This window comes from Spironucleus salmonicida, chromosome 7, assembly GCF_000497125.1.
Source record: "Spironucleus salmonicida strain ATCC 50377 chromosome 7, whole genome shotgun sequence".
Lineage (NCBI taxonomy): Eukaryota > Fornicata > Diplomonadida > Hexamitidae > Spironucleus > Spironucleus salmonicida.
The window spans coordinates 844,158-861,430 of NC_090602.1; the positions used below are offsets into that span (position 1 = coordinate 844,158).

The 17,273-nt window shown below is 41.9% G+C and overlaps 14 protein-coding genes, 2 non-coding genes and 1 pseudogene across 16 annotated transcripts; 9 read left to right on the forward strand and 8 right to left on the reverse strand. All coding sequences in view use genetic code 6, as the record gives it.

Moving 5' to 3' along the window:
• Positions 1–178: 178 nt before the first annotated feature.
• On the reverse strand, positions 179–799 carry SS50377_27261 (uncharacterized protein; the record flags this gene model as incomplete). The annotated part of the gene is made up of 1 exon (XM_067911054.1): positions 179–799. The coding sequence occupies one exon, from the start codon at positions 797–799 to the stop codon at positions 179–181; it is 621 nt and encodes a 206-aa protein (XP_067761741.1).
• A 56-nt stretch (positions 800–855) lies between these two features.
• On the reverse strand, positions 856–1,965 carry SS50377_27262 (uncharacterized protein; the record flags this gene model as incomplete). The annotated part of the gene is made up of 1 exon (XM_067911055.1): positions 856–1,965. The coding sequence occupies one exon, from the start codon at positions 1,963–1,965 to the stop codon at positions 856–858; it is 1,110 nt and encodes a 369-aa protein (XP_067761742.1).
• Positions 1,966–2,248: 283 nt separating this feature from the next.
• Positions 2,249–3,313, forward strand: SS50377_27263 (uncharacterized protein; the record flags this gene model as incomplete). Its single annotated transcript, XM_067911056.1, has 1 exon — positions 2,249–3,313. One exon carries the CDS (start codon positions 2,249–2,251, stop codon positions 3,311–3,313), a length of 1,065 nt encoding a protein of 354 aa, XP_067761743.1.
• A 102-nt stretch (positions 3,314–3,415) lies between these two features.
• Positions 3,416–3,649, forward strand: SS50377_27264 (uncharacterized protein; the record flags this gene model as incomplete). Its single annotated transcript, XM_067911057.1, has 1 exon — positions 3,416–3,649. One exon carries the CDS (start codon positions 3,416–3,418, stop codon positions 3,647–3,649), a length of 234 nt encoding a protein of 77 aa, XP_067761744.1.
• Positions 3,650–3,729: 80 nt separating this feature from the next.
• SS50377_t20124 lies at positions 3,730–3,801 on the reverse strand. Its single transcript has one exon. It is a non-coding gene; the product is annotated as a tRNA-Asp (tRNA).
• Positions 3,802–3,964: 163 nt separating this feature from the next.
• Positions 3,965–4,384, forward strand: SS50377_27265 (uncharacterized protein; the record flags this gene model as incomplete). The annotated part of the gene is made up of 1 exon (XM_067911058.1): positions 3,965–4,384. The coding sequence occupies one exon, from the start codon at positions 3,965–3,967 to the stop codon at positions 4,382–4,384; it is 420 nt and encodes a 139-aa protein (XP_067761745.1).
• A 313-nt stretch (positions 4,385–4,697) lies between these two features.
• SS50377_27266 (Hypothetical protein) lies at positions 4,698–5,045 on the reverse strand (annotated as a pseudogene).
• A 17-nt stretch (positions 5,046–5,062) lies between these two features.
• On the forward strand, positions 5,063–5,377 carry SS50377_27267 (YL1 nuclear protein C-terminal domain-containing protein; the record flags this gene model as incomplete). Its single annotated transcript, XM_067911059.1, has 1 exon — positions 5,063–5,377. The coding sequence occupies one exon, from the start codon at positions 5,063–5,065 to the stop codon at positions 5,375–5,377; it is 315 nt and encodes a 104-aa protein (XP_067761746.1).
• A 61-nt stretch (positions 5,378–5,438) lies between these two features.
• Positions 5,439–7,100, reverse strand: SS50377_27268 (All-trans-retinol 13,14-reductase; the record flags this gene model as incomplete). Its single annotated transcript, XM_067911060.1, has 1 exon — positions 5,439–7,100. The coding sequence occupies one exon, from the start codon at positions 7,098–7,100 to the stop codon at positions 5,439–5,441; it is 1,662 nt and encodes a 553-aa protein (XP_067761747.1).
• A 4,521-nt stretch (positions 7,101–11,621) lies between these two features.
• SS50377_27269 (uncharacterized protein) lies at positions 11,622–11,837 on the forward strand (the record flags this gene model as incomplete). The annotated part of the gene is made up of 1 exon (XM_067911061.1): positions 11,622–11,837. One exon carries the CDS (start codon positions 11,622–11,624, stop codon positions 11,835–11,837), a length of 216 nt encoding a protein of 71 aa, XP_067761748.1.
• Positions 11,838–12,165: 328 nt separating this feature from the next.
• SS50377_27270 (uncharacterized protein) lies at positions 12,166–12,378 on the forward strand (the record flags this gene model as incomplete). The annotated part of the gene is made up of 1 exon (XM_067911062.1): positions 12,166–12,378. One exon carries the CDS (start codon positions 12,166–12,168, stop codon positions 12,376–12,378), a length of 213 nt encoding a protein of 70 aa, XP_067761749.1.
• A 237-nt stretch (positions 12,379–12,615) lies between these two features.
• Positions 12,616–12,954, forward strand: SS50377_27271 (uncharacterized protein; the record flags this gene model as incomplete). The annotated part of the gene is made up of 1 exon (XM_067911063.1): positions 12,616–12,954. One exon carries the CDS (start codon positions 12,616–12,618, stop codon positions 12,952–12,954), a length of 339 nt encoding a protein of 112 aa, XP_067761750.1.
• A 309-nt stretch (positions 12,955–13,263) lies between these two features.
• On the reverse strand, positions 13,264–13,683 carry SS50377_27272 (uncharacterized protein; the record flags this gene model as incomplete). The annotated part of the gene is made up of 1 exon (XM_067911064.1): positions 13,264–13,683. The coding sequence occupies one exon, from the start codon at positions 13,681–13,683 to the stop codon at positions 13,264–13,266; it is 420 nt and encodes a 139-aa protein (XP_067761751.1).
• A 163-nt stretch (positions 13,684–13,846) lies between these two features.
• On the forward strand, positions 13,847–13,918 carry SS50377_t20110. Its single transcript has one exon. It is a non-coding gene; the product is annotated as a tRNA-Asp (tRNA).
• Positions 13,919–13,998: 80 nt separating this feature from the next.
• On the reverse strand, positions 13,999–14,232 carry SS50377_27273 (uncharacterized protein; the record flags this gene model as incomplete). Its single annotated transcript, XM_067911065.1, has 1 exon — positions 13,999–14,232. One exon carries the CDS (start codon positions 14,230–14,232, stop codon positions 13,999–14,001), a length of 234 nt encoding a protein of 77 aa, XP_067761752.1.
• A 102-nt stretch (positions 14,233–14,334) lies between these two features.
• On the reverse strand, positions 14,335–15,384 carry SS50377_27274 (uncharacterized protein; the record flags this gene model as incomplete). Its single annotated transcript, XM_067911066.1, has 1 exon — positions 14,335–15,384. One exon carries the CDS (start codon positions 15,382–15,384, stop codon positions 14,335–14,337), a length of 1,050 nt encoding a protein of 349 aa, XP_067761753.1.
• A 332-nt stretch (positions 15,385–15,716) lies between these two features.
• SS50377_27275 (uncharacterized protein) lies at positions 15,717–17,258 on the forward strand (the record flags this gene model as incomplete). Its single annotated transcript, XM_067911067.1, has 1 exon — positions 15,717–17,258. The coding sequence occupies one exon, from the start codon at positions 15,717–15,719 to the stop codon at positions 17,256–17,258; it is 1,542 nt and encodes a 513-aa protein (XP_067761754.1).
• Between the last annotated feature and the right edge of the window lie 15 nt (positions 17,259–17,273).

Below are 17,273 nucleotides of genomic sequence, written 5' to 3' on the forward strand. Positions count from 1 at the left end.
AGTGGGAATGCGATATGATTTATTATATGGTTATTATATAATAATATTATATTTTATTTTTACGAATCAATATTACGCTAAAAATTAACTTAAAAACAATAAGTTATATATATTATATACTAAATAATACTTTTTAATTTCTACTTCCCTTAAACAAAAAAACTATTATTATACAATATCATTCGGTTATAAGTTTATATTTATAATTCTGGAAACTAGCTAAATCGATATGTTTACTTGGGAGCTTGACTGCAATAACATTCTTATCGGTCTAGGACACCCTATAGCACTTGCACTTCTCTGCAGCCAAACTGACATCCGCAAAGTTCTGATTGAAGACGAAAACTGCCTTTTTCCAGTCGTTTTTCTTCATAAAACTCTTGAAATCGTAAGAATTTTTCGGCAATTTCGCAGCGAATTCAATTTTTGGCTCTTTAGTAAAGGTTATGCTAAATTATTCAGGCTCATTTTGTGGTTTTTGGCAGGACTTTTGCATCCTTTGCCTGATAAAATTGCCAACAAACTCCTTCGCAGAGCCGTTGAAGGCTTCGAATTTCGCGGTGCTTGGCACATCCGCGAGCTTGCTGAATTTTTCCCTGTGCTTTTCGTTAAAAATGACCTGCTTTAGACCGAAAATATGATTCAAAATTGACTTTTCGCTCTAATCCGGATTTTCGATTTAGTAGCCCTTTTGTGGGAGCTACACGACTAATTTTGCGTCTTGAAAGTCTATAGCGACGATCGCCAGCGAAAAAGGTATCTAAATCTATGATATTTCACCTGCCTGGATACGCTACATTTTTTGAAGTGGAAAAAAATTTGAATTATATAATTATTATATATTTATGATCATTTTCACTCCACCTCATGCACCATCAGCTGCCAGCATTCCTAAACCTGGTACCGCAGCTATGCTTTCCGGCAGTACGCTCCCAGCATAAATTTAACTTCAAATTCAGCTGAAATTTCGCACAGCCTCCCCCCGCTACCGCTAAAACACACGCTTTTCTGCAGCCGGTACGCGCGATCCCCACAGATCAGGACACCGATTATGACCTTTTCGAAGTCCAAATGAATGTATCGGTGCCATACCACCAGCTTGGAGAGCTTCACGTGTTGCAGTCCCAGAAACTTCAGTTTCTTGCAGACATTTATTGAGCTTTCTTAATATTTAATATTAACAGTATAATAATCTGCTTTTACACTATTTGTTATTTCCAGTATCTCCAAACCGCGGTTGAGTCGCAAATCGGCGACCTGGGAGTCGCGAATCGTACAGGACCACGCAGCGTGCGGGAGGAGCAGGCATTCAACCACCGCGTTCCGCACGTCGCAGTGTGCCACATTTTGGAGCCGCAGGTCGAGGTGGCGCACGTGCGCCGTGCGCACGAAAACTGGCGATGGCGGGACTGCCACTTTCAGGAAAAACGCCAAATCCAGCACCTCCAGATGCTCCTACCGCGCGAGGAAGCCGTTCAGGCCGGGAATTTGGAGCGAATTTGGAGCGAACTCCAGGCAGTGCAACTTGAGGAACGTGAGGCCTGAGACGCTCCTGGTGCCAAGGCAGTCGACAGCTGAGCTGCAGATTTCGAGGTGCAGAAGCGACTGAAAAAGCGGTAATTGCGGGACGTCCACGTACGCCAGTACGAGCTTGGCGAGGTTTTCCGCTCCCCTGAGTAAATTCAGGAGGCTCTCGGTGTTGACGCAGTTCCGCTCCAAATTAAAAGCCAGAATTTTCAGAGTTTCCAGGCACTTTCTGTGTGTTACGGACAGGTTGTCGATTCTAGTGAATACGAGGGCCAAGTGGTGTATTTCGGCATTTATCGTCAGCGCTAAAATCCGCATGTTCTTATACAGGACGCTTTCGGCATCTATCGCGCTGTCACGGTAAAAGTTGAATCCTGGAAGTAAAAACTGTCTTTCGTGCAGCACAACTTGATGAAATGACGTGTTAGTCAGGTCCATTTACGGATTTCTGGTGGAAAGAATGACTGAATATTATAGTCAGCTGCGTAAATACGGGAGTGGCAACTGCCATATTCAGAAAATATATAATAATTAGTTTTTATGAGTGTAGAATGGTGGAAGAATATGGATATATAGGATATATAAGTGTAGGTAATAGAAATGGGGGAAAATGGGAGGGGAGTGGGGGTTAGAAATAATATATGTGTGTAGGTATATTAATATTAATAAGAGTGAGAATAAGAATATCAATATCAATATCAATATCAATATCAATATCAATATGTGCTCTGATGGGGCGCATGCTGTACAGACTGGTGGGTGTAGGATGGTTGACACTCGGACTCTGACTGCTACAAAGAAGGTAGAATCATGGGAATCTGATCGCGGAAAGTGGAAGGCGGGGAAACTTGGTATTATATATGCAGAACGCCAGGCGCGCCCTGCCGAAATGACCCAGATGCACGTAATTGCCGCGGAGGCCGAGTACGGCGCCATCAAGTTCGGCTGGAACACCGCCATCATCTGTGTCGACTACGTGGACGAGCAGCTGGTGCTGATGTCGAAGCAGGTCGGGTACGTCGTGAAGTCCCCCAAGCCCAGCCCCGCCCTTACGGCCGTCTTCAACAGCATGAAGACGGTGTTCTCCCTGGAGCACTTCGACGACCTGGCCTTCGTTTTCAACTTCGGCGCGGAGAGCACCTACCGCAAGGAGCTGTTCCCCAGCCGCGTCGAGGGCGGGGCCGCCCATCAGCACATCGAGGAGTTCATTACCGAGTTCCTGCGCAACAGGGCAGCACTCGGGCAGCCCAAGATGGCCATCCAGATTGCTAGTCCGGCGGCGCCACAGGCCAGCAGGGACGAGCGCGGCGAGCTGGTCATATTCGGCCAGCGCGTGGGCTTCTCGATCGTGGTGAGCCCCGAAGACTACGCGAAGGTCCGGGTGTCCGGGAAGGTCGTGTTCGACTGCCTCGTGACGGAGGACCAGGAGATCGAGCTGCTGCAGATCCTGGACGAGACGCTCCACCTGTACATCATCCTGGCACCGGAGGACCAGAACCTGCAGGCCATCCAGAAGTGCATGGCGGCCGCGCACTACCTTCCGATCCCCGACGACATGGCGACGGCCAACGCCTTCTTCTGCGTCGACGGCAGCCGCCAGCAGGCCGTGTACGACCTCATCGACGACGCCTCGCTGTTCGACAGATTCGGCTGCAGCCCCACGGAGTATGTCGAGCCCGCGGACAACGAGAACGAGATCCAGGACGTGCAGAACAACCTGCGGTACTACGCCGAGGAGCTGGTCCTGGCCATGCGCGTGCTGCTGGGGCCGTCGGGCGCGGAGTGAGGTTCAGCGGTTTCTGAGGGCAGTGCGATGCGCCCCCACTCCGGGCCGGACGCAATGGCGCCAGGGGATCTATCCCTAGCCTCCGCTCCACCCCCATCCGAAATGTACCAGAACGAGATCCGGAAGAACTCGTCCTCGCTGCTCATGCTCGGCTCGGCGGGGCTCACGACCGAGGGGGGCATCGAGCAGAGGCGCGGGAAGCAGCAGGTCCAGGCCCGGCAGCGGGAGGACGGGCAGGCCGGGCGCGAGCAGCGGGAGAGGGCGCTGCTGGACTTCGCGGCGCTGCTGGACTCGGAGGAGTCGCTGGAGGTGTACGAGCGGCTGGCGCTGGAGTGAGCGGCGGCGTCCGGTGCCTGGTGGGGAGTAGGTGCCCCTCCGCCCAGTAAGTGCGCGCTGCCACTGGAAATGCCAAAATGCGCGGTTACCGGGAATTGAACCCGGGTCTCGCACGTGACAAGCGCAAATACTTACCACTATACTATAACCGCATGCCAAATGGCCCTTTGCCCAGGACCCGCCCGGTAATGTCCCACGCTCGCCCATGTAGGCCCGGCCGAACTTTGTCAGGTTTGGTGCGCGCATGCTTTCGTTGGGGGCTGATATGCGAGGAACCCTTGGCCTCATCGGTGCTACGAGACTAATCGCCAAGGAATGCTAGTCTAGGCCTCTTGCACCGGAACGACAGGCGGGCGACGCTTCCTGCTCAGCTGCATCCCACAACACGCAATGAAAATTTTTGTGACAAGCAGCCACTGCGCGAGTGTAAGAGCGAAGCTTAGCGCGCTGAATGTGCTGGTGGCCCATGGCACAGTATGCCAGATGCACCATGGCCAGGAAGCGCTATCCCTAGAGTTTGGCGCCGGCATCGCGTAGCCCGTGCTGCAGCTGCTGGAAACCCTATACGTGATGGGCTTGGTTGACGAGGTGATCCCCAGGGGCCTAACGCTGGCCAAACAGCTGCAGGCGGTGCACCGCGGCATCCTGCCACTGCGGGACTGCAACTGCTTTTTTGCTGACGACACGGAGGGCGCACGCGGCTTGGAGCAGCAGCCTGAAAACCTGAGAAGCTGACTTAGTAAGTTATTTGGTCACTGCGAACGCTCCGCGAACACCTTGAGCGCCTTGGGCTCCGCTATGTCGTCGTTGGTGATTTCCTAGATGGCGTCCTTCCGGTACCAGTACGGGAATCGTCCGCAGCAGACTGTTTGGGCATCCACCTAAGCCATGAAATCCATTGTAGCCGTTAGTAGAGAGTGGGTATAAATAAATAAATAAAATAAAGTTAACGCCTGCTAGACACTATTCCAAGTCATGTCGCTGTGCACTGCCTCAGGGTCTCCCCTTTTGTGGAGGGCTTACTCTTGCATTCATTAGAAATTAGTGATCACTCTTCAACAACGTTGACTTCGAACTCCTTCGTACCATAGGCAACGGCGGTGTGCTAGGATCTCTGTGAGGCCCAGCGCGAGGTTGGTTGTGGTTCCTCTCGGAAACACGGAGTCTGGGCTCGCACGTACCCTATACTAAACCCGCGCGGCCCCATCCCCAGCACGGCAAATACCAGCCCGGAAGCCCGAAATCGCTAGCACTGCCTTCAAGCCGCTGCCGTAATGCCCCCACCTTCTCGCAGCCCCGCGGCCTACCCTTTCCCTCGGATCCAGCCTCTCCCCATTTCCATTCCGACGACCCCTCCACTACCTCTTATATCGAATCTATTATCCATTGAACCCCACAAAATCAACTCCCAAAATGAAGTTTCTAAACAAACACTTCCAGTCCATCGCGAAGACGACCGGTAAGGTTCAGAAGCTCAAACTGGCCAACAGGGCCAGCGTTTTTAGCGCAGAGACCGAGCTTTTCGGTCTCTGTGTCTACCAGCACTTCTCCGGCACCGTGTCCACGGAGCGCCCGTCGCCCTACTGCCCCTTCACGTTCCAAAAGGCGCCCTACTGCGATTAGCGTACCGGAATCCATTACGCAAACCAGGCAGTATATAAGATAATCGACTCGTTCGACAAGAGCCAAATCCTCACGTTCGAGAACCTCAGGAAGCCATTGAAGTGAGCAATTCGTTTGCCGGAAAGAGGACTTTCCACTCCTTTAAACAAAAATCTCCCTAAAACGATCACCGTCGCCCCAAGGCTTTCAGGATCTCCAGGAGCACCAGGAGGATCACGAACGACACGAAGAAGGCGATCCGCTTCGCGTATGCGTTCGGCTCTAGGACGTACCGCGCCGCTATGTGGCCATTAATGACTGTCCCAGTCAAGCCGCCACCGGGGCTGCCCCAGCAGGACGAGAACATCAGGTTCTGGAACAGCTCACAGCACGTTTTCGCGCGGTGCGCGGCCCCAAAAAACTAGGGTGCCCACCCGTGCGGGCTCGAGCTGGACGTGCGGGCCTGCAATCCGTCTGGCGTGAAAATTTCAAAGTGCGAAACTACGCTTTAGATTCCTGGATAGTGGGCCTCCAGACGTACGAAATATGCTTGCAAAATGGCTTGTTTTTGGGCTTCAATTTGCGACTCGGTCATATTTTTCCACTCTTATATATGGCTCACGAAAACTAGGCAGCACATCGTAACGCTAGGGCTGGTGAGCCTAGAATCAATTTTGGAATGGTCGATAAACATGAAGTCCCGTGAAAGAATATCCTCTTAACGGTTTTCATAGTCTAGTTTATCGTCTAAATTGCTGATAATAAATGTTTAGTACAAATTATTAGGGAATAATGTATTTAAATCAACCGATACTTGAAAGTGAATGTCCACAAATGATGATCCTACCTTTGCTGGTTTAAATTTACGCTGAACTAGGCTATCTTGGTATTATTGATTAAATTTTATGGGCAGTAGAGCATTGAAGACCACTTCTGGTGAGCAATTGCAAATAATTTTGTTTTTAACTGCTTATTTCGCTAGAAATACATTAAATATACGACCGGTTGTGTTTTCACAACATTAAACACCTATGCAGAGTGGAATTTTCGTATTTTCATCCTAAAGCAGTATTTTGTTTACGCAAGTATTATAAATTACCTAACCACCATTATTGTTAATTGTTTTTACCAGATGATCTATAAGTTTAGCACTTCCTCCTTAAATAACACAACTTTGATCGTAATAGCTTGCTTATCGCATACTGTGATAAACTAGGTTAACTTCATAGGGATTGTCTCCATAAAACATTATATTGGCATTTAATATATTTTTTAGTTTCTCATCCTTGATATGCTTATCCATCCATCCTTTTGCAGTATGTTTCCATTACATGGGATAATTGATATCTGCTGCTCTATATAACATAAATATAGAAAACATCATGTAATTCATATCAATTGGCAAACATGCTGTATTAAATTACAATGATCGAATTCGCGAAAAATATCGCTTTATACCACGTTTCGACGCAGGAAATTATTATATTAAATAATTTTTCGCATTATTAAATCCGGCTGGAATTTTATATGATTAATTGGAGTCTTTAACATCATATAAATAATTTGAAGAAACAAGGTTGATAACATGATTTAAACCTAATTTCCTAAAAATAGAATGCTTAGCATCACATAAAGGAATTCCATTATCTATTGAATACAAAAAATCATGTTTTTATGAAGCTTAATGTTGAATATTAATAGAACCACCTGGAAATGAATTTTATTCAATAACAAGGCATTTTTAATGACTAAGTGATATTTCTGCAGCAGCTATAAGTCCAGATATTCCAGAACCAATTATTATATGATCAAAATATGCATTATCATGGACTTACGGATTGAAGATCATTTTTTGAAATAGTCATATATTAATATAGTTTTAAGAATAAACTATCCTTTTCTACCATCCTTAATAAATTTTACGGATTATTTATTAATATTTATAAAAGATACAGACGGTTATATTAAAACAAGTCATATTATCCATTACTATCTATATCTTTGGTTGACAAGTAGTACTATCGACCTAATAAATGAAAATAACACTAATTTATCACTCTGATGAATATATTGTGAATAATTAAGCAAATAAAATTGTATTATTAAGTCTTAATACTAAAAAGTATATACTGATAACTGAATAATAACCTGGATGGATATAATCATTATTATCAAACAAAATATTAATTTATAATTAATCTAAATTTTAAAACTACTAATGTTTATTTTTATTAAATTATAGCTAACAATATCTCGTAATAATGTATTGCATAAAAATGAAGTATGGTAATTCTATTTATATATTTAATAATATTGTTATATTAAAATTAAGGTTAGTGATACTCTTTTTAATGAAATACAAAACTCATTCTAACTATTAATTAATATAATTAAGCAAAGAACATGTTGTAAGAAAAATAGGTATAACTCGCGAATAGTTTTCTATGCTAACATAGGCATAAAAATCTTATTCTGATGCTCTTTCACAATAAATTTCTCCGTTATATTTTATTGAGTATAACCATCAAATATATTCAGTATTATAACTGGCTAGAGGGGATAAATTGCTCGGAATATTAGAAGGACAGGAAAGATTTCCATTAGAAGCAATCTTATTTAAAAATATTCAGTGATAAATTTGATATAAAAATTAAATAGATTCCAAAATTTAATATTTATTCATTATTTTTCATTTAGCATAATTCATACATTCATTTGATTTCACGACTAATCTAGTTTATTTAACAGTTATAATAACTTTAAATAACTAATTGAAACAATTGAAACCTTACTCGGAATCATATTTTCAAATAAATAAGTTCTTAAAATAAAATTAATATTTTAATAGATTACATTGATAGTATTATAATCTCTAATAATACTAGTTAAAATAACAATAAACTTGATAAAAATTAAATTAATAATTTATATACAACTAAATACTATTTAGTAGAATAAACGAATAGAAAATAATTTACATTGCACTTAGACAATAATTATTAAAAATAAGATAATAAGTAGTCTAGAGTTAATCATTATAACTTAAAATTTTATTAGAAATTAAATTAACATAATATTTTATACATTTTATATCTAAAATTGATTTAATAAATTAACAAACCATTCTTATTAAATTATTTAAAATTTAAAATATAATTTTAGTATATTGTTTTTTATAGTTTATTATTATAAATGAATTCTAAATAGTAATTTAATAGTTTTATATCAATATATTTCATTATTATATGGTGATGAGTAATATGTTTATCATAATAATTAATCTATTTACATTGTGCTATAAGATTCATCAATACCTACAGACAGGTCTGATACTTATTCTTCCAAATGATAGAGAAGTTATTGTTTTACGTTGATATATATTAAGGTACAGTATTTAATTAAGTATTATTGAACTAAATTTGACTAAACAAAAAGTATACTTTTACGCTAATAAGAAGTATATTTAATCCTTTGAACAGTTTAAGAAGTTATTATTTTCCCCATAATATACATAATAAGGTTTTGTTAAAAAATATAATTAATTTAACATGATTTGATTGTTAATATTTCTTTAGCTTTAGTTTAAAAATTATGCAGTCTAATATACAAAATTCAATATTTTTAGTTTTTACATCTCTTTTTAAAGTACCAACAATAAAGTACTTTAGTTGAAATACTAACACTATTAATAAAATTTATGGAGTTTGTTGACGTTATTAAACAGGTAAATATACTTACAATAGTAAGAACTAACAATAATTAATTTCTAATAATCTTTTAAAATATTATTTGTGGGTAAATTACTAAAGAAAATAAAAGTTATAGATAATTTCACTAATTCCTAAAAATATGTATAAACTCAATGATTATATTATGTTCTTGCTAAATTTCCGTTACAATTTCTTTCGTAATGAAGTTTTTGATATCTTTATAATCGTTTTATTTATTTTCTTATTGTCTCTTAAGGTAATAAAATTTAAATTTAATTTAGTTAACACTTAGTTGAGGGAAATATAGGGCCTGTATGATTATCCATTACTAGCCTTATTTTTCAACAGCCTGCTACAAAGTGCTTTTATCTTATTCAGTCCAGTGATAATTTACAATTTATGTAAAATTTAAAAAAATGATAGAAGTAATTAATATAAATATTATCTGAAAAAGTAAAATCACAACTATTTTAGTCTATAATTAGCGTTTATTTAATGATATTTTATTATCGATTGTTACGTAAATACTTTGAAAACATATTTTCCTAATATTTTAAGCTACAAATTACATTATTTAATACTTAAATCGGAGTACTACTATCATAGCTTTATGTAAATTTTTCCTTCCACATTTTTTACTTCTCTGAAACTGTACTCAGTGCATTATATCAGGTTCAATTTATACTACAAATTTTCCAATTAACAGATTACACAATATTCCCAATTGCAGCAACGGCGCAATTAAGCGAATTAACATATAAAAACCACTAAATTCAAATTATTGCACTGAAGATGCAGCGCTGGCAATTTCTGCAGCCTGGCTTTCCCGATTTGAAATTAATATTCTACTACTAATTTTGCAAATTATATATTGCGAAAGCGACCGCAATCGCGTCCAGCCCATTTTTATGATCTTTTATGATCAGCAAATTGCTCAGATTTTGCGAAATGCCATACCGGCTCTTAAACGGTAAAAAACAGTTTTTCAAACTGTGAAAATACAACATTCGCAGTACTATCTTTTGCTGTAAAGTATCCATTCCTTTTAGTTAAAGGACAGAAACAGCTGCTCCGAGTGAGAATATACAAAGTATATAATATTATATAATATTATATATTATTTCAAATTACCCATTCCTCGCGTGAATTATTTTTTAAAAAACCGCGAATTTTAGCTGCAAATACAATCAAAATCGACCAGGAAATTGATATTTTGCTCTCCTAAAACGAAATTTGGAACGCGTTTTAACCTTCAAATTCGCATTTTCTGGACCGTCAAAATCTCGAAATTTGAGCAATTAGCCGCTAAAGCAAAGCTAATAAAAATGCTAAAGGGCGGTTTGGCCTTTCTATAAAGCAGTAGCGCTGAAAATATTTCTAGTCAAAAGCGTGTTATATCAGTTAATTTACAGGCTTAAAACTTAATTAAATGACTGGAAATAGGGCGGAACTGATGCAGTAAAACGTCAATTTAATCGTTTTTATAGTGCACTTGCGAGGCGAAAACTTAGCAGTTAATTTGTTGAAGTCAATTCGAACAGCTGAGTTTTGTGTTAAAGAATGCAAATGTCATATGTAGATGCTAAAATTGAGCCTAATCGTTTGCTCAAGAATTGCAGCAGTAGAAATTAGCAGTTAGTTCATTATCAAGCTATATTAGCATAATTAAGGATAGGTAAAAACTTAATTAAATCAAATAGTGCGGTAATTTGCCTAACTTAATGCACCAAAAAGTAATAGTAAATATTATTCTATATCGTATTTTTACGGATAATACCATATTAAGAAGTTCTGTATTCGAGTTTTTATTAGGCAATACACAATTAATAAAATTTTAATTACGCTATAACTATATCTAATTTAATCTGAATTTATGACTAAGTTATGCAAATTTTAGGTTGAGGGGTTTTGTTAGTTCCCTTTACATATCTGAGTTAAAATTATTATAATACATTATTCTTATAAGTATTATATAGAATCATACAATTTTATTATAATGATATATTTGATAATAGAGTTTTATTTATTAATATTTGGTGAATCAAATAACACAAAGAATTCTATTTATTATGCGGTATTTTTAAACATGATTTATATACTAAAATGAAGCAATAAAAGTCTATTATAATCAATATAAGATAATCTTGATTAAATCTCAGATAATAATAATGAAAACATGATAAAATATGAAAGAACGTTTTATTTTATGTTTTTATTTTATGTAAATCTTATTATGTAATATATAATATTTCATATTTTGCAATATTAAGTGGAATAAAATATCGGACTAGATTGCCTAATAGGTTTGCCAAGATGAAGATTTACAATAAGATGCCTTATTTTATCGTAGTTTTTGTTCTACGATGCTCAATGAACAAAACTTTAACAGATTACTCATTATATGGATTGATTGTATATAAAATTAGTCTGTAATAATATCATTAATTTACGAAAATGTTTAATGTATACTATCTATAGCAAAACCACATTAAATGTAAAGACGAAAATACAAGGCTATTATATTACTATCTCAAATTAATAATATATTATTAAGGTGTACTCTGTAAAATATTATTATTATTCAATATAAAAATGATTCATATTTTATTCAATCATGGTTTATTATACAATATATAAGAATTTGTTTCGTCAATTTAAAAATGTATAAAGATTTATTAAGAAGAAATACTTCCTCTATACTTAATTTAACAGCTGCTGGATTAAATACAGATTCATAGATGGAGGAAAAGAGATCATAGTTTAAATTAAACAGTGGTCAATATTTTAAAGAGGCCTTCATTGAGTTCGATGTTGATAAATAATTTGGTGATTACTCAAATTCTAATGATAATTATGAAAAAATAATATTTAAGTGAGTTAATATTATCATATTAATGATTATGGCATGAATAGTATACAAATTTTTCAAAGTATAATTTAATAGATTTTAATATACTTTAAATTTGTCCATATTTTATACGAAAACGTATAAATTGCCCAAATTTGATATTAGAAATCGGTTATTGATTGATTACTTTCGAATTAGTAGTCCTCTTTTAAAGATTATAAATACTTATTTTAAATATATAGTTTATAAATTAGTAGAAACTTTAAAAAATATCGCATAATATCTACGTTGGAGTTTAAAAATATTTATACATAATTATCATTATAATTTACTATATCTACTCACCATTCCACATAATGGGATCTGGTGTATAAATGTTAGAGGCAAAAGCAATAAATTAAATCACCTACAAGCCTAGTTCTACTGAAATAATATATATGTCTCCTTTAATGATTACAAATATGACGTATTCTTCTAGCTGTGCTACTATTAATGGTTCAGTGCTAAGATCTTCATTAGTAAGCCTCGACCTAGAGGATGACTAATAATCCGAAATTTATAACTTTTGATGAGTATTATATTTGATAGTAGTAGAGTGGATATAGAGTATATTTTATAGTGATTTTTTAAATTAAACATATTTTTTTAATTTCTCTTAAAATGAATTCGAAGTAAGTTTTTCTTAAATTAACACATAAATATAGTAAGTATAGAAACTAATAGTTATGAACTGATTGCTGTCTGATCAGCAGAGTAAAAGTGCTTGTTTAGAAACTTCATTTTGGGAGTTGATTTTGTGGGGTTCAATGGATAATAGATTCCATATATAAGAGGTAGTGGAGGGGTCGTCGGAATGGAAATGGGGAGAGGCTGGATCCGAGGGAAAGGGTAGGCCGCGGGGCTGCGAGAAGGTGGGGGCATTACGGCAGCGGCTTGAAGGCAGTGCTAGCGATTTCGGGCTTCGGGCTGTATTTGCCGTGCTGGGGATGGGGCCGCGCGGGTTTAGTATAGGGTACGTGCGAGCCCAGACTCCGTGTTTCCGAGAGGAACCACAACCAACCTCGCGCTGGGCCTCACAGAGATCCTAGCACACCGCCGTTGCCTATGGTACGAAGGAGTTCGAAGTCAACGTTGTTGAAGAGTGATCACTAATTTCTAATGAATGCAAGAGTAAGCCCTCCACAAAAGGGGAGACCCTGAGGCAGTGCACAGCGACATGACTTGGAATAGTGTCTAGCAGGCGTTAACTTTATTTTATTTATTTATACCCACTCTCTACTAACGGCTACAATGGATTTCATGGCTTAGGTGGATGCCCAAACAGTCTGCTGCGGACGATTCCCGTACTGGTACCGAAAGGACGCCATCTAGGAAATCACCAACGACGACATAGCGGAGCCCAAGGCGCTCAAGGTGTTCGCGGAGCGTTCGCAGTGACCAAATAACTTACTAAGTCAGCTTCTCAGGTTTTCAGGCTGCTGCTCCAAGCCGCGTGCGCCCTCCGTGTCGTCAGCAAAAAAGCAGTTGCAGTCCCGCAGTGGCAGGATGCCGCGGTGCACCGCCTGCAGCTGTTTGGCCAGCGTTAGGCCCCTGGGGATCACCTCGTCAACCAAGCCCATCACGTATAGGGTTTCCAGCAGCTGCAGCACGGGCTACGCGATGCCGGCGCCAAACTCTAGGGATAGCGCTTCCTGGCCATGGTGCATCTGGCATACTGTGCCATGGGCCACCAGCACATTCAGCGCGCTAAGCCTCGCTCTTACACTCGCGCAGTGGCTGCTTGTCACAAAAATTTTCATTGCGTGTTGTGGGATGCAGCTGAGCAGGAAGCGTCGCCCGCCTGTCGTTCCGGTGCAAGAGGCCTAGACTAGCATTCCTTGGCGATTAGTCTCGTAGCACCGATGAGGCCAAGGGTTCCTCGCATATCAGCCCCCAACGAAAGCATGCGCGCACCAAACCTGGCAAAGTTCGGCCGGGCCTACATGGGCGAGCGTGGGACATTACCGGGCGGGTCCTGGGCAAAGGGCCATTTGGCATGCGGTTATAGTATAGTGGTAAGTATTTGCGCTTGTCACGTGCGAGACCCGGGTTCAATTCCCGGTAACCGCGCATTTTGGCATGTCCAGTGGCAGCGCGCACTTACTGGGCGGAGGGGCACCTACTCCCCACCAGGCACCGGGCGCCGCCGCTCACTCCAGCGCCAGCCGCTCGTACACCTCCAGCGACTCCTCCGAGTCCAGCAGCGCCGCGAAGTCCAGCAGCGCCCTCTCCCGCTGCTCGCGCCCGGCCTGCCCGTCCTCCCGCTGCCGGGCCTGGACCTGCTGCTTCCCGCGCCTCTGCTCGATGCCCCCCTCGGTCGTGAGCCCCGCCGAGCCGAGCATGAGCAGCGAGGACGAGTTCTTCCGGATCTCGTTCTGGTACATTTCGGATGGGGGTGGAGCGGAGGCTCGGGATAGATCCCCTGGCGCCATTGCGTCCGGCCCGGAGTGGGGGCGCATCGCACTGCCCTCAGAAACCGCTGAACCTCACTCCGCGCCCGACGGCCCCAGCAGCACGCGCATGGCCAGGACCAGCTCCTCGGCGTAGTACCGCAGGTTGTTCTGCACGTCCTGGATCTCGTTCTCGTTGTCCGCGGGCTCGACATACTCCGTGGGGCTGCAGCCGAATCTGTCGAACAGCGAGGCGTCGTCGATGAGGTCGTACACGGCCTGCTGGCGGCTGCCGTCGACGCAGAAGAAGGCGTTGGCCGTCGCCATGTCGTCGGGGATCGGAAGGTAGTGCGCGGCCGCCATGCACTTCTGGATGGCCTGCAGGTTCTGGTCCTCCGGTGCCAGGATGATGTACAGGTGGAGCGTCTCGTCCAGGATCTGCAGCAGCTCGATCTCCTGGTCCTCCGTCACGAGGCAGTCGAACACGACCTTCCCGGACACCCGGACCTTCGCGTAGTCTTCGGGGCTCACCACGATCGAGAAGCCCACGCGCTGGCCGAATATGACCAGCTCGCCGCGCTCGTCACTGCTGGCCTGTGGCGCCGCCGGACTAGCAATCTGGATGGCCATCTTGGGCTGCCCGAGTGCTGCCCTGTTGCGCAGGAACTCGGTAATGAACTCCTCGATGTGCTGATGGGCGGCCCCGCCCTCGACGCGGCTGGGGAACAGCTCCTTGCGGTAGGTGCTCTCCGCGCCGAAGTTGAAAACGAAGGCCAGGTCGTCGAAGTGCTCCAGGGAGAACACCGTCTTCATGCTGTTGAAGACGGCCGTAAGGGCGGGGCTGGGCTTGGGGGACTTCACGACGTACCCGACCTGCTTCGACATCAGCACCAGCTGCTCGTCCACGTAGTCGACACAGATGATGGCGGTGTTCCAGCCGAACTTGATGGCGCCGTACTCGGCCTCCGCGGCAATTACGTGCATCTGGGTCATTTCGGCAGGGCGCGCCTGGCGTTCTGCATATATAATACCAAGTTTCCCCGCCTTCCACTTTCCGCGATCAGATTCCCATGATTCTACCTTCTTTGTAGCAGTCCGAGTCTCCGTCGCCCCTACACCCACCAGTCTGTACAGCATGCGCCCCATCAGAGCACATATTGATATTGATATTGATATTGATATTGATATTGATATTGATATTGATATTGATATTGATATTGATATTGATATTGATATTGATATTGATATTGATATTGATATTGATATTGATATTGATATTGATATTGATATTGATATTGATATTGATATTGATATTGATATTGATATTGATATTGATATTGATATTCTTATTAATATTAATATACCTACACATATATATTATTTCGAACCCTCCCTCCCCCTCCCCCATTCCATTACACACATACCAACACTTATATATCCTATATATGACTATTTTTCACCACTCCACATTTCCAAAAATGCAGCTGCACCCGCTCGAAACCGCGCCCCCGGCTACATCCCTGCAGCTCCCGGACTACTTCCCGACCTCCGCAGCGCACGCCCACCCCGGTTTTTCAACGCTGGCAGCGCACCAGCCGCGGCCTCTGACGTACGTCGCGCCGGCGCAGATTTTCGTCGGCGACCGCCAGGTGCGGCCCTACCGCGTGCGCGCGTACGACGAGGCCGAAATAGCGAAATTCCAGCGCCGGAACGCCGAGAACAACCTAAAATACGTCGCGCAGGCGCAGGCTCTGCTGACGATGGAGCGCAGCCAGCAGCGCGCCCCGGAGGTCGTGCAGCAGCAGGTCGGGCGCGCGCCCTGCGCGCCCTTCGACTACCAGACCTCCACGCGGCAGATCGTGGAGGAGCTGCAGATGGACCAGTTCCAGCCGCGTTTCGGGCACGTCAGCGGCCAAATCGGCGTCGCGACAGTCGCCGGAAACGACAAAATCAGCACGCAGGAAATTGCGTTTTTCGAGCCCAAAATTCAGGACGTCATGCGGGACGAAATAATGCAAAATCTCTACAGGGGCACTTTGCAGAAGCAGCTGGATGCGCAAATGCAGCAGAATGGAAATTTTGCGAGTTATCAGTAAAATAACGTATAATAATAGGCTTTTAATGGGTGGAATTAGCAGCCGACTGGAAATGGGAATTGGCAGCAATTTGGATAGCAAAATTAATATGGTGCTGGAAACCAGATTCCGGCGTTTAATTACGGGCAGAATTAGCAGAATTAGCAGGGTAGCAATGCGGTGCAATATAGCTAGTTGTAGTAGCGACAAAATTAGAGCTAATAGCCGTAAATTTAGCAAAATTAGGCTCCTTTGGCACCTCCAATTAGTAATAATGTTGCGAATACCTCTATAGAGTTGGATGTTGATTTCTCAGAAATTGCTTTGAATGAAGATAAAATTAATAAGCATATTGAGTTCAACAAGCAGGCCGCGCGATAGATCGAGGAAATCGATAATATGGTATCTGATGCTAAGAAAATTAATGCTTTCAGTCAAAATAACAGGTCAAAAGACGCTGATTTAGCTCTAGAACATAATTTCTCTATGATATCAAGTGGAATAGACGAGTAGAATGTCTAGAAAAAGCCAAAAAATTCAACTATGTCCTAAATTGACGATTCTCTAAGTGAGTTTAATATTGACAAAATAGTCGCAAAAGTACCACAAAAGCGTCCTGATAGTGTTGTAAGGATACCAAAATAAAGTTCATAAGATGTTATAAAAGGTTTATTAAATGGAGATGAAACTCTAGATTCTACGTTAGACATTTCAATAGAAGCGCCTAAACCTAAACTTCCTAAAAAATAAATTAAAAAATCGCCAGTTAAAGTTGCTAAAAAAGTTGCCAAGGTCGCAAAACCTATGAAAAAATAAATAATTGAGAGCTCAGAGGATGATAGCTTCTTGTAGTAGATTATGAAAAAGGACCATCATAAGGCTGCAAAACGTGCAATAGAAAGTAGCGATGATTTAGGCTTAGGATTTAGTGATTCTGATTTTTGATCGGATACATTATGA